General features: G+C 40.6%; 1 protein-coding gene across 2 annotated transcripts in view; it reads right to left on the bottom strand.

Annotated features, from left to right (window-relative positions):
* Exn (Ephexin) overlaps positions 1 to 12,500 on the bottom strand; it is a 286,327-nt gene that overhangs the window by 1,379 nt on the left and 272,448 nt on the right. The window contains exons 8-20 of one of the 2 annotated variants that reach the window (XM_070137587.1): positions 9,184 to 9,350; positions 7,499 to 7,763; positions 6,952 to 7,395; positions 6,048 to 6,754; positions 5,596 to 5,734; positions 5,003 to 5,197; positions 4,421 to 4,592; positions 3,932 to 4,136; positions 3,449 to 3,708; positions 3,080 to 3,239; positions 2,820 to 2,930; positions 2,339 to 2,432; positions 1,692 to 1,797 (exon numbers count right to left, since the gene is read on the bottom strand). In XM_070137587.1, coding sequence (XP_069993688.1) covers positions 1,736 to 1,797; positions 2,339 to 2,432; positions 2,820 to 2,930; positions 3,080 to 3,239; positions 3,449 to 3,708; positions 3,932 to 4,136; positions 4,421 to 4,592; positions 5,003 to 5,197; positions 5,596 to 5,734; positions 6,048 to 6,754; positions 6,952 to 7,395; positions 7,499 to 7,763; positions 9,184 to 9,350 — 2,981 coding nt within the window. In that variant the 3' untranslated portion in view covers positions 1,692 to 1,735. The remainder of the gene's footprint in view (positions 1 to 1,691; positions 1,798 to 2,338; positions 2,433 to 2,819; positions 2,931 to 3,079; positions 3,240 to 3,448; positions 3,709 to 3,931; positions 4,137 to 4,420; positions 4,593 to 5,002; positions 5,198 to 5,595; positions 5,735 to 6,047; positions 6,755 to 6,951; positions 7,396 to 7,498; positions 7,764 to 9,183; positions 9,351 to 12,500) is intronic. The other variant, XM_070137586.1, reaches the window with a different exon arrangement.

Genomic DNA, 12,500 nt, shown 5'->3' on the forward strand with positions numbered 1-12,500 from the left:
TATTTTCATGATATTCTCTGAGTCATTTATTACAGAATGAAAATCTGTGATGTAATTCTTGTTTAAGCAACATATCATTAAATACATAATACAAAAAGTTGTACTTTATCTTCAATATTTGTCAAACGTATCAATCACTTTCACAGTCTGTTTGTCAAATAAAAGGCCAATTGTTTTATACTGTACCTATTTACAAGAAAAATGGTAATACCATCACTTTTAATATCATAATGGCATGCCCTATTGAATTACCCTTGTCAGATACTGTCATTTTTTATTAGTAATTAAAACATGCAATTAGTCATAATGCAAAATGTGCATCACATATTTTGGGTATTGTTAGCATTAGAATAATCATAATCATTATTACTAATTACATGTCACTGATATCATTTGGGTTTTGTATCATGCAAGTGTATGTTTGTGCAAATTCAAGCTTAAAACTGTATTCATCTACCTCAATATTTGCAATGATTTGCTTATGTGCATGCATATGTCTTAACATACTTGAAAAAAAGCATCAAGCACTTGCAAGCTTAAGCTTTTATCTACTTACACTATTCTAAACTAAAATCTTGAGCATGTAGAAGAAAATATAAGCATTCAGAAACATACAACAGAATACGAAGATAATCTTACACTGAAAAACACACAAGAACACAATAAGGTAAGTGAAATGATCACAGACTGAAGTATATCTAATATCAGTTCCTTACCATGTCTATGCTAGTCTCTCTATTCCCTTTCTCCGTGAGTGTAAACTACTTGGTACACTCCCTTTTCAACACATTTTCAGAACTGCTCCATTGTTAAAACAGATTACCACACAAGAGGATGAAGATGAAAAAACAGAAAAAGGAAGAAATGGGAAAAAATGATGGCAATTTCCAAAATATATATGCATTGCAAGGCAATTCTATCAGCCATTCAGCAGTTCTATTGCAAAGACCTAATTGGGACCACACTTCAAACATTCCCTAAGCTGGATCTACTAATTCCTATACAGCAATTAAATAACATTGCACATTAAAAGCATGCACATTACAGTACAGTATACCAAACTACGTGTGAAGAAGCACTCTGTGCAGATACAGTTGATCATGAAGAAAACAGCATTGTGTACAAACAAATAAAATAAACACTCCCACAACACAAATGGTGTGAAAAAAGTGTTTGATTACATTTCTTCAACAGCAGCGTTTCATTTTATCTGGTCATTCACAATAGTTAATGAAGCTGGCATCATTAAAATGTCTCCCTCGTTCAATTCTGAATGTTCTCCAACTCAAAAACTAACATCAATAATGACCACTAAACACATTCTTTATCTTAATTTTGCACTGACCATTTCAAGTCTCTTGATAAATTTCTGAAGAGATAATTTGATAATCTACTGTGCAACTGACGAATGGTTTTTAAAAAAATTGAATATATACAGGTAAATATAGCAACCAAACAGTAAATAATAGAATAACAAGAGAACAAAAATTGCCTGCATTAAATCTTAGTTTTGACACACTAGAGAAGGGTTGTCTTTCATTCATAGATGACAATGACAACTTTGGGAGGAAAAACACTAAAAAAAAAAAAAAAAGATTTGGTGAAGACAGTATTTCGAAGATCAACTCCTATTTTTACACAAAAATTCATTCCCAGTACCAGTGCCAACACAGTAATCCACGGTCACTAACTCAACCTGTTCAACTCGGTGGGCATCAGTTTGCACTCTTGTCTGCTAGGCCTCCACTGTTCTTGGATGACTGCTACCTAATGCCGGATGTATGTAAAAACCTTGAACTAAATGAAAAATAACTAATCAGTTAAGGCTGACCTCCTACGTTCTTCTACAGACTCTTGCACATCCACAAAGAAAAAGCTTTTGCCATTTTCCTTCTAACGTGAAAAAGCCTAAGCAAAGTTCATGCACAATAGCCCCTTGCAGGCTTTCCGTGGCAAAGCACAATCAGGGCATTCCATGCATCAGATCATTTATTATTAATCATAAGTTTATTTTGAGATTTGACACTCATCTATATAACAATATTTACATGCATTAACAGGTTAATTTGCACAATCATGCTGGTTAATATATCTAATGCATTACATAATCCATTTCTACTCTTCTCTGGAGTTACTCTCTTAGAAGTCAACCAATTCTAGAAATAACTATTACCGTCTCAAGTACAAAATTTGAAAGTCATCTCTGTTGGGCTACTGAAAAAAAGTCGCATCTTTTTGAAAGTAGTAGAATAACCAATGCCAGTCTTCTAACTTGTCTCACATCAATATCATCAACACAAAAAAGGTTTAGATTAATACATTCCTATCCATTACTCACCATCTGCCATCTTCTTTAGAACATTAACAACATCAGATACTTCGAGAGAAAGTTCATCTGGTTGTTTGGCAACATATGGGTGAATTGCTTGCACCTACAAGGGAGAAAAAGACAAATTTAAGTAACTTGATTCTTACTGATAAATTAGTAACAATCTAACTTGATTCATATTGTAGATTCTTACTGATAAATTGAAAACAATCTTCATAGCATAAACAGTAACTTGATTCTTAGAGTAGATTCTTAGTGATAAATCAATATGAATCTACATAGTATAACCACTAAGAGTGACAACAAAATGAAACCAGAACATGAACTGTTTATCAATTAACAATAACATCTTGCATCATTCTAATTTTAGGAAAATCAAATAGCACTTAAAACACCCATTTACACCCATACCCATCCATTGTCCATTAAATCTATTCATTCATCCACCTACATATCTACTCTCTTTTTCTATGCTTATCTAAGAGCTTACCTGAGGGCAGTCCCACTCCTCGTATATCCTCTCGTCAGGATTGTCCGAGCTCCTAGGCGTCACTGCTTCCACCCAGCGCGTTCTATCAGACTCCATAGGACAGGATACAACCTAATATAAAAAAAGATAATAATAATCATAATAAAATTACATTTCAGGCTGGGGGATTCTATTTCCATAAAATAACAATACAGTATTCTACTCACAAAAAGTCAATATTACATCAAAGAAAAAAATGTATATATAGTAATAATAATAACCATTTCAACAGTCTTGTTCTCATGGTTCTGCAACATGGTCAGGATAAGAAGGTTCTTGTGGCCGTCCAAAATGCGTCCTGGGAACTTGTCTGCAGCGTCTAGTTCCAAAACTTGTACCATGTTCCTCGAGCAGTAGTCCAGTACCATGTACTGGTCATCACTGTTGGGAAACAATCAAAATGTAAGTTATTCCTATTGATATGTTTTTACTTATAACTCTGGAAAAATACCACATGATCTTAGCAGTAAAAGTAAATAATGATGGTACCTGTCAAGTATCCCTATACGATAGTCAGGAGAAAAAGACATTTTGGGTGATATTGAGAAGACAAATTACATACATAAGTCTAAAGCAACATGTATGTTTACCTCTTTTTCTTTGTAACTACTAGCAGGTCTGTGAAAAGGAAGAAATACAAGGTGTGTTTGGATATTCTCCTGCCAAAGGTGAGTTTGACGTCGTTCTCCCTCCAGGTGAGTCTCGTCATTTCCCCTTTCTTCACAAGCCAACGGGATGCCGAGATGAGGGGAATGGCTTTCACCTCTCGGAAGTCCAACTGACGGGAAATGATGAGCATTTCTTCCATACGCTCCATCTTCCTGGCTCCCTCATTGCATTCTGCTACAATCTGTTGGGGAAATTTCAAATCATGAAGACAGGGGCGTACTAAATCAATTACAGTTGCACTCTTTTATCAGTGGTAGTTAAAATAAACACACAGTAGAGGACAAAACCATTTTCATAATGCATTTCCTAATCCTCCTCCAGAAAACATCTCATCTCCCTCACCCCACCCCATTACCAACAACAATTTACCACAACCAATTAAAGTAGACCACCTCGGAACTGACCTTTGTTAGAGTAGCTAAGGCTAGTTTACACTCGTTCCATTCTGGAGTGCCGTATTCCAGCCTATGAAATATGGCATCCACGAGCAAGGGCAATCTTGTGATCCTCTGCATGGGGAGCATGAGGAAGGAGTGCATGGCAAGGGATTGGCACACTGGAGAACTCTCTAAGCGATTCAGCACCTCTAAGAACCTCGGATTATTTTCTCTGCAAAATAAACAATGTATTATTATTGTTATCATATAATCAAAATCATTACTATTACTTCTGTTATAGTCATGATAATAATTATAATTGCAATAGTGAATATACCCATTAACATTACTGATATTAGCATTATTTCTATTTTTTTAATATTATTTCATCTTCATTACTACCATTGTCATTATCATCATAAAAAGGGGACTGTAAGCACTATTTCGAATCACAAGCCATTACAACAAAATCTACTTCCAATATGGCATAACAATATCATAATCACATATACTCACTTCAGTTCTTTTAGAATTCTATCTTGGTAGATTTGATTAGAACAGTATTTGACATAGGCTTGTGAGTGGTTATGAGCATGTTTCAGTATTATGTCGGAAAGTTTTGAGATTCTGACGGACTCCTGCCATCGTTTCTCCAAGTCAGCAAGGAGCATTTCAGAACATCTCTTCACTGGAAAAAGGGGGAGAAAAGAAATTACTCTCAATTGAATCTTTGAAGGCATAAGAAAGAAAGCAATATGGTGTTATAATCTCCTCTTTCACATTAAATAGTGCATTCTGAAGCAAAATATTAAAACAATAAATATCAAAATATCTTTCAATTTCCCATCTTCAAGATCAGTGCAAAAATACTTTATTGCAAGACACAATTTTCAGTAACTGTATATCAAAACACTCTTCCAAAAATAATTATTACATCAAAAATAACAATTTTCTCTATACATATAACATCACTCCCAAATAAGGGCTTATCTTTACAATATATTGTACTTAGTTCTGATTACTGTACTCTTTGTCACAAGGCTATTAACAGAATAGTGATAAACAAAATGCACACTAAAAAAAAGGACTAACACTCACCTGGTAAAATATCAGAAAAGAGAATGTGTCTCTCCCTTCTGGTAAGCACCGCATCTTCCCCTTCGTCAACAGCGAACTCTGGGCACTGTACGAAATGCGTGACCAAGACGTTGAGACTCTTCAAATAGGAGGCCTCGGAGGTAATCATCTCGAACATGGCCTCCTGCATCTTTTTCTGCTGACTGTTGATTTGACCTGAAGTGTATAACAGAGGGAATGAACTACAAGCCATTCCTGAATGAATGATGTCAATTTCATACAAGTGCCAAGAAGGACTATTAGTTGACATAAAATGTGTTTTTCCGAGAGAAATAGGAAGTTGTAAATAAACGTCTAGAAAATGTAATGGTGAGAGGTCGGTTGCATACAGTGGCCAAGAACATGATAATTACATGAACTATGCATCACCACTATTAAAAATAAAGTCAACATTGTATGGATGGCTTTGATGAAACAGTATCAAAATAAATATAAACATGGAAGCAAGACTAGTAGAAAAAAAATTACGAAACCAAATAGTACACCTAAACAATCAAAAATAACCTATACCATCAAGAAAATAAAATGCAAGAATTATTACAAGTTTGACTTACTTAAAATACCACTCTCTATGACTTCAGGCAGCTCACACCACAGGGTACGTCGTCCATCAGCTGGAGTCACAAGCTCCATTGCAGAAGGACGAGTTTGTAGCTTTCCCGGTGGGGAATTATGATGTCCATCGTTGATTACCTATTAGCAGGAAAATTAATATTAAGAAAAAATATTAATTTTAAAAAGTTAAAAGATACTTTTATGCTGACTCTATCAGATTAAAATAACAACTCCCAACATTCTAAAATTTGATTAAGCCTAAATCAATGTGTTTCAGTTCAATAAATCTGCTTATTCATTCTAACTAAAATTAACCTTAGTTATTCTGCAAAGTAGTTTCCATTCTGTGTCTATAAGCAGCATTGCAATTGTCATCCATCAAATAAAACTATCTTAGATTATCTGAGTAACATCTCTAAGGAATTTTCCTTAAAACTTAAAAAGCTATTACCTCATAATCATCTTCTGAAGAGCAGTCTCCTTGATTCTGTGTTGCTCGCTCCAGCACTGTTGCTGTGTAAAACTGGTAGAGGGGTTCATCAGCAAAGTGTGAACTCACATACAATGGCTCGTCTTGATTCAATGCATCACAGCTGAAGTCCAGGTAGCTATTATTGTCCCCATCCACAAGACTAGAGGGCATGTGAAGAAGCACAGGATGCGATCTCCTGGAGGAGGACGAGGACAACTTGGCATTTAGTTGAGATTTGGCTGGGGTTCGTCTCGCAGGCAGAGGAGGGGGAGCTGAGGCAATGTCTGCAGGACGAATGTATCCTTCGCTTGACCCATGGGAAACAGCACTCACAACAGACGTTCGGGCCTGGGGCACATTTTGCATAATGGAGTTTGCTACCTCTAATCCTAAGGCTCTTTCGTCCCCACTGGAGTCGCCACCACTGTTAGACACCAGAGTACTCATGTCAATTGTGGCATATTTCACACTGTTTGGCCTCAAACCAGCATATCCACTGTCATCTGGATGAATCAGAACAGGGACTGGGGAAGTGTCACTGCTTGAGCATTCTGATGTTCGAAGAACTCTTCGCCCTGGAGGAGCTGTGGGTCCTGAAGACAGCAGCTGATTCAGCTTGGATGCTACATTAGCTTTGCTAAGTTCTTCAGGTTCAGTTTCTGTGTTTCTTGAATCGACAAGTTTCTCTGAAATGCAAAATTATTATGAAGCTGTTGCCTGGTTTATAAATAGCATACAACTATATTATATATTTCTAGATTTTAGGAAATGCCTTAAGTTTGTTATATGCTTTACTCTATACTTATAAAATATCAACATCATGAAGATGCAATAAACAAAAGTTACAAACAATTCCTAAATAATAAGACTGATGTGCTCTTACCTTTTGGAGGTGGAGCTGGAGGTGCTGTGCGCGGTCTTACTGGTCCACCACTACAAGAACCTGTCGATCCCTTCTTACTATAGATACTAGAAACCGGTCGTTGTCTCGTTTGCATACTGGTATCACAAGAACTCTGCGTTGTGACAGATGCTATTGAAGGAGTACTAGACTTCCTATATTCTTTCATACTAGCATTAGAGAGCACACTTTCCGAATCTGAGCGGATGGTGCGCTGGGAAGCATCAGACATCTCCCCTGCATCCTGTCTTTCTGTTTCTATTGTGAGGGTAAGGTAGAATGTGGCCGATTCCTTCTTGGATGCCGGGGGTCCTGCTCGTGTGACTGAAGTCACCGACCCTGCTGAGGATTTTCGTCTGAAGTGGCTCTTGAAGGACCACTTTCTCTTATTATCTGCACTAGTGGGGCTCATATCACATGCTAGATCTGCAAAAATCAAGGTATTATGAGCACAAACACCTTTATAATTACAGAAAATACTTATCACTACTCTCCATCATATCACCAAAGGCCTGTCAAAATAACTTACTTTCTGTACTTTTGATGTCGGAGGCGCTGAAAGTGCTCTTCTTTTTAATACGATTCAAGCCTGTTCTGACTTCATTCTTCGTTAGTGACCAGTTCCGCCTCAGTCTCCGCATGCCTAAGTTGGCTGCTTCAGCAATCTTGGTAATTCCATACTGCTGCTGCTGCTGTTGCTGGCCGTTCTGTGGCTGAAGTTTGTCTGATGCTGAGACTTCTGAGCTCAGTGATTCAGGATGGTCCCTTGAGGTCTGAGATCCATCATCAAGGAACTGTGAGAAAAAATAAATGATTTCAATGATGCACTCAAGAGGGAATGGCAGTACAACATGAAGAGCCTAAAAAGGAAAAAAAATACATACATATACATACATATCTATATATATCTATACCTATCTATCTATCTATCTATCTATCTATAGGTGTACATTTATTTCATTATCATGCAGATAAATAACTATCTCATGTAATAACATCACTATATTATCAACTGGAATATTGAATTCTTTCCTACAATAATATCCCTTCCTCTCAAGCAAAATATTTAATAATTTCACATTTAATTACATCCCGCCACACTCTACAAAAACAAAAAATCTCAACATAAGACATACTACAATCTCCCCAGACCTTTAAAAAAGTATACTTAAAGTGACTGATGTCTAAGCTTTGTAGAAATAAGGTGGAATATTTTGAGGAATGATATTTGTGTTTGTTCTCTGGCCTCGCAAGCCACTCCCATATTACTAATGCTCAGTGAAGAGGACTGAAACCACATCATCTCCCCTCACGTCACCTCACCTAACTCATTTCATCCCACCCTATCTCATCTAGCCTCACCACCTCATTTCAACTCACTCTTTCAACTCAATCACTCCACCTCAGTTCCCCACTTCCCTTCACTTCACCTCATCTCACATCACCTTACTTACTGCACTCCTTCTCAACCTACTCCACATTACATGACATGCCACTCTACACATCACCTAATTTCACATCACATCCATCAATTTTACATCACTTCACATCACCTCAACCCACCCCCTCTATACCACCGAACCACCGTTCTTTACTTATTTTACCCTCACCCTCACCCTCTCCCTCTACCTCATCCTCACCCCCTCCCTCCCCTCTCCCTCACCTTCCCCCTCACCTTCCCCCTCTCCCTCTCCCTCTCCCTCTCCCTCTCCCTCTCCCTCTCCCTCTCCCTCTCCCTCTCCCTCTCCCTCTCCCTCTCCCTCACCTCCCCCTTCCCCCTCCCCCTCTCCCTCACCTTCCCCCTCACCTTACCCCTCCCCCTCCCCATCTCCCTCACCCTCCCACCTCCTCTCATTCCTACCCAACTCGACCTTCCCATCGTGGCTTCAGTGGGAACAATGACCAGATTTCGAAGCCTCTGAATGAACAATAACTCGGTGTGTAATTTCGATGAAGAGCGAGACACCGTAGCCTGAATAATGTATTTTGTGTGTTAGTCTTATAAAGCTAACTAAAAGAGCAATTTTCTTGATTTTATATATATACTAATAATACAAATATCAAATCTCTAGTCTGGTCTCTTTAAAATACTCAATAATCAAAAACATTTAGAAACTTTAGCTGTACCTAAAACTAACCGCAAATATTCCTTTTCACGACCCAACTAACACCCGGAAAATAAATATAAATAAGTATAAATAAAGATTAACTCACCTGAGGCCTCAAACGAGAGTAGGCCTCGTCCGAATCATCTGAATCAAAGGAGTCGTCGAAGTCCTGGTCATCACTCCGCTGGAGGTGTTCGTCCTCTGCAGGGTTAATGACCTCGTATATGGCTTCATAGTGACCTGTTGCGTTATCCTCATCCTCAGAATCTCCACCTGTGAAAATACGAAGAGTTAATATACTTGTTTCTTTGCGGTTTCATTATTCAATCGAGCGGTGTAGCGATTCCAAACTTTCGGATCTCTAAATCTGCTTCAGTCTAATAAATCTGGTTTGGCCTACTGGTGATCGCGTCATTACACTCTTAACACCATTTCCCCCTTTACTATCACTCAATATATCGTATCTACATTTCCTCTGAACATCACTCCATTACAACATTTCCTAAAAAAAAAATAGACACTCATCCCTATCACCATTACGTTTGGAACCCATTACTTATCAAACCCATATGTCGTATCGATTGTATATAATTCATCCAGACATCACCTCAGCATCTAATCATTTCATCACCCACACTATCACACCATCCCCCCCCCAGCCCCTACACACACACACAAACTAAACGCAATCAAGTAATTAAAAAACACAAAACAAGTTCATTCACCGTTCACAAGACCACCCCTTGTTCACCCCTTCGGCCATCACTCTCCATCACACAGCCAATGCTTGCACACTCTCACATCAGGAGCTGCCCTACCACGCATGCTGTGAAGGATCTTTGTGTGTGGTGTGGGTACTGTAAACATACTGCTGAGGGGGAGAGGGGGAAGGAGGGAAGGATAGGGGTGGAAGGAGGTGCGAGGAAGGAAGGAAAGAGAGAGGGCGGAAGGGGGAATGGAGGAGGAGGAGGAGGAGGAGGGGGAGGGGGGATGGAGGGAAAGAGAGATAAGGTAAGGGCAGTGATGCGGAAGAGGGGGGAGTCGGAAGGAGGGAAGGAGGGGCAGAAGTGAAGTAGAAAAGAAGGAGAGGGAGGGGTGGGAAGAAGGGGATAAGGAAGGAGGAAGAGAAGAAGGCAAAAGAAAGAGAGCCTGGGAAAAGGAGAAAGACGGGAAGAGAGGGAGAAGCAGAAGAGAGTGTGGGAGAGGAAGAAAGGAGATAAAAAGCCAGAGAGGTAAAAGAGGAAGAAGGAAAGAAGAGAATGAAGAGAGAAGGGAAACAAGAGATAGAGAGGGAGAGGTGGACCGAAGGATAAACAGTGGGAAAAAGTGAAAGACTTGGAAGAAGCTTAAGAAAAACAGAGATGCTTCTTGTCCGAGTTATTAGAGAAATTTCAAGGGATTATAAGTTCTAAAGCTGTACTATACGTGTTATTTTCGTAAACCGTCGACTTAAAACTATTCTAGACTTTAATTGGGTTGTTTGGCGTTTGTGTCGTTATGAGCAATACAAAAATCTAATATTACGTTATATAACCTAATATCACATTGAAATATTAGCATGCATATATTGCAAATATTCTCAAGCCTGCATGAATTATCACTCAGGAATAGCATAAAAGTGTCATGAAAAAACGCGCTTATCGACCTCTTAAGTACACTGTTCAATGTTCATGAACTATTGCATTGATCCGAAGATGATGTGCACATACTAACACATATACACATCTCCATCTCTCTCTCTCATATTTTCTTTCTTTCTTTCTTTCTTTCTCTCTCTCTCTCTATTTTCTTTCTTTCTTTCTTTCTCTCTCTCACACACACTCTCTCTCCCTCTCTCCCATTCTTTCATTCATTTATTCATTCTTTCTTTCATTCTCTCTCTCTCTCTCTCTCTCTCTCTCTCTCTCTCTCTCTCTCTCTCTCTCTCTCTCTCTCTCTCTCTCTCTCTCTCTTCTCTCTTTTCTTTCTTTCTTTCTCTTTCTTTCCTCTCTCTCTCTCTCTCTCTCTCTCTCTCTCTCTCTCTCTCTCTCTCTCTCTCTCTCTCTCTCTCTACACACACACACAGAGCCGAGCACGCAACCGCACACTCCCAACCACAGAAACCGAGAGTCGCAAACCCGGCAGATCGGAGCGTCGCCTCTCATCACGAGTCATTCTCCCACCAAGCGAACGTAAAAAAAAATCCCCATCATCTTTCACCAGCCACGAAGGTGCAACGTCCCCCCCCCCCCCCGTGTATCCCGAGAGTGTCATTAAGAGCTGGGAACACCTGCCGTTTTGCTAATCCTCGCTGGCGACGTCCTATTACGAGGCGAGAAGCGCGGTCGGGCTCCAGCTGACCGCGAGTCCTACCGGGAAGCAGCAGGACTTTCTTCCCCAAACCAGAGACGAAACTTTAGAGCGAGTAAATCACCTTCGCGCGTGACACTCGATGGAGATCCTGTTACTACTGTTTGTATTTTTGTTTTTTTTTGGATAATTTGTGTCCTTAAGTATACGGTAAACTTAGGATTAAAAACGTGATAATTGTCTATAACAAAGAGCAAAATATGCATGCAAAAGCGAACAGGATACGGAAATCATGCGGTTTCCTAAGCCAATCTACGAAAACATGCACAGGACCACTTACCCGTTTCCCTGTAGACATGTAGATTATCTTACCCTACTTACGAAGAGTGCCTCGCGCCCCCGAGGAGTGCTTTCTGAACCACTTACCTAGGCTGCAGGCGCGAAACAACCGCACGTAGGTCATGTGCACCTCGCCAGAGTACAATTAGACCTAACCATTCCAGCCCACGAGCCCGGACGCTACTGTAGCTATTACAGACCACAGCAGCGGCGCCCCGAGTCATCACACGTCACACTCGCATGCGGGAGGCAGCCTTGGCGGTCCCGCACGCAGGGGCCAAGGTGGGAGGCGAGCGCTCCACTTCCGCCTGGCCGCCGCGCACGCAATGCACGCGCGCTCGGGACCATCCGCTCGATTTACGGGAGAATTACCGAAGGCGTCCTCACCCCCGCTCGTCCGTGAAGGGCACGAGGCGCCGCCACGACCAATCGCCCGCGGAAAGCCTTCCCTCATGACATGCCAACAAAATCAAAACAACAGTAATCCCCAAACGTCGCGCCCGCTCCTTCGCGACGCCCCGAGCCGAGCCGAGGCGCGCGAGGGGCGGCGACCCACCTTCCACGTAGAGGCTGATCTCCTGGGCCTCGTTCTCGTCGCCCTCGTAGAAGATGCTCCTGATCTTGGCGCTCTCGTAGTAGAGGCTGCTGGAGGTGCTGGCCGTGGAGAGGAGGGAGGCGTTGTAGTAGCCGGGCGAGTAGGCGGCGTCGTAGGTGTTGGGCTCGCTCTGCCCCAGCAGGATGGTCGAGGAGGAGCTCACGTACACTGCAAGCCACGGCGCAAGCTCAAGCAAGCGA

The sequence above is a fragment of the Penaeus vannamei genome, chromosome 23, assembly GCF_042767895.1.
Source record: "Penaeus vannamei isolate JL-2024 chromosome 23, ASM4276789v1, whole genome shotgun sequence".
Taxonomy (NCBI): Eukaryota; Metazoa; Arthropoda; class Malacostraca; order Decapoda; family Penaeidae; genus Penaeus; species Penaeus vannamei.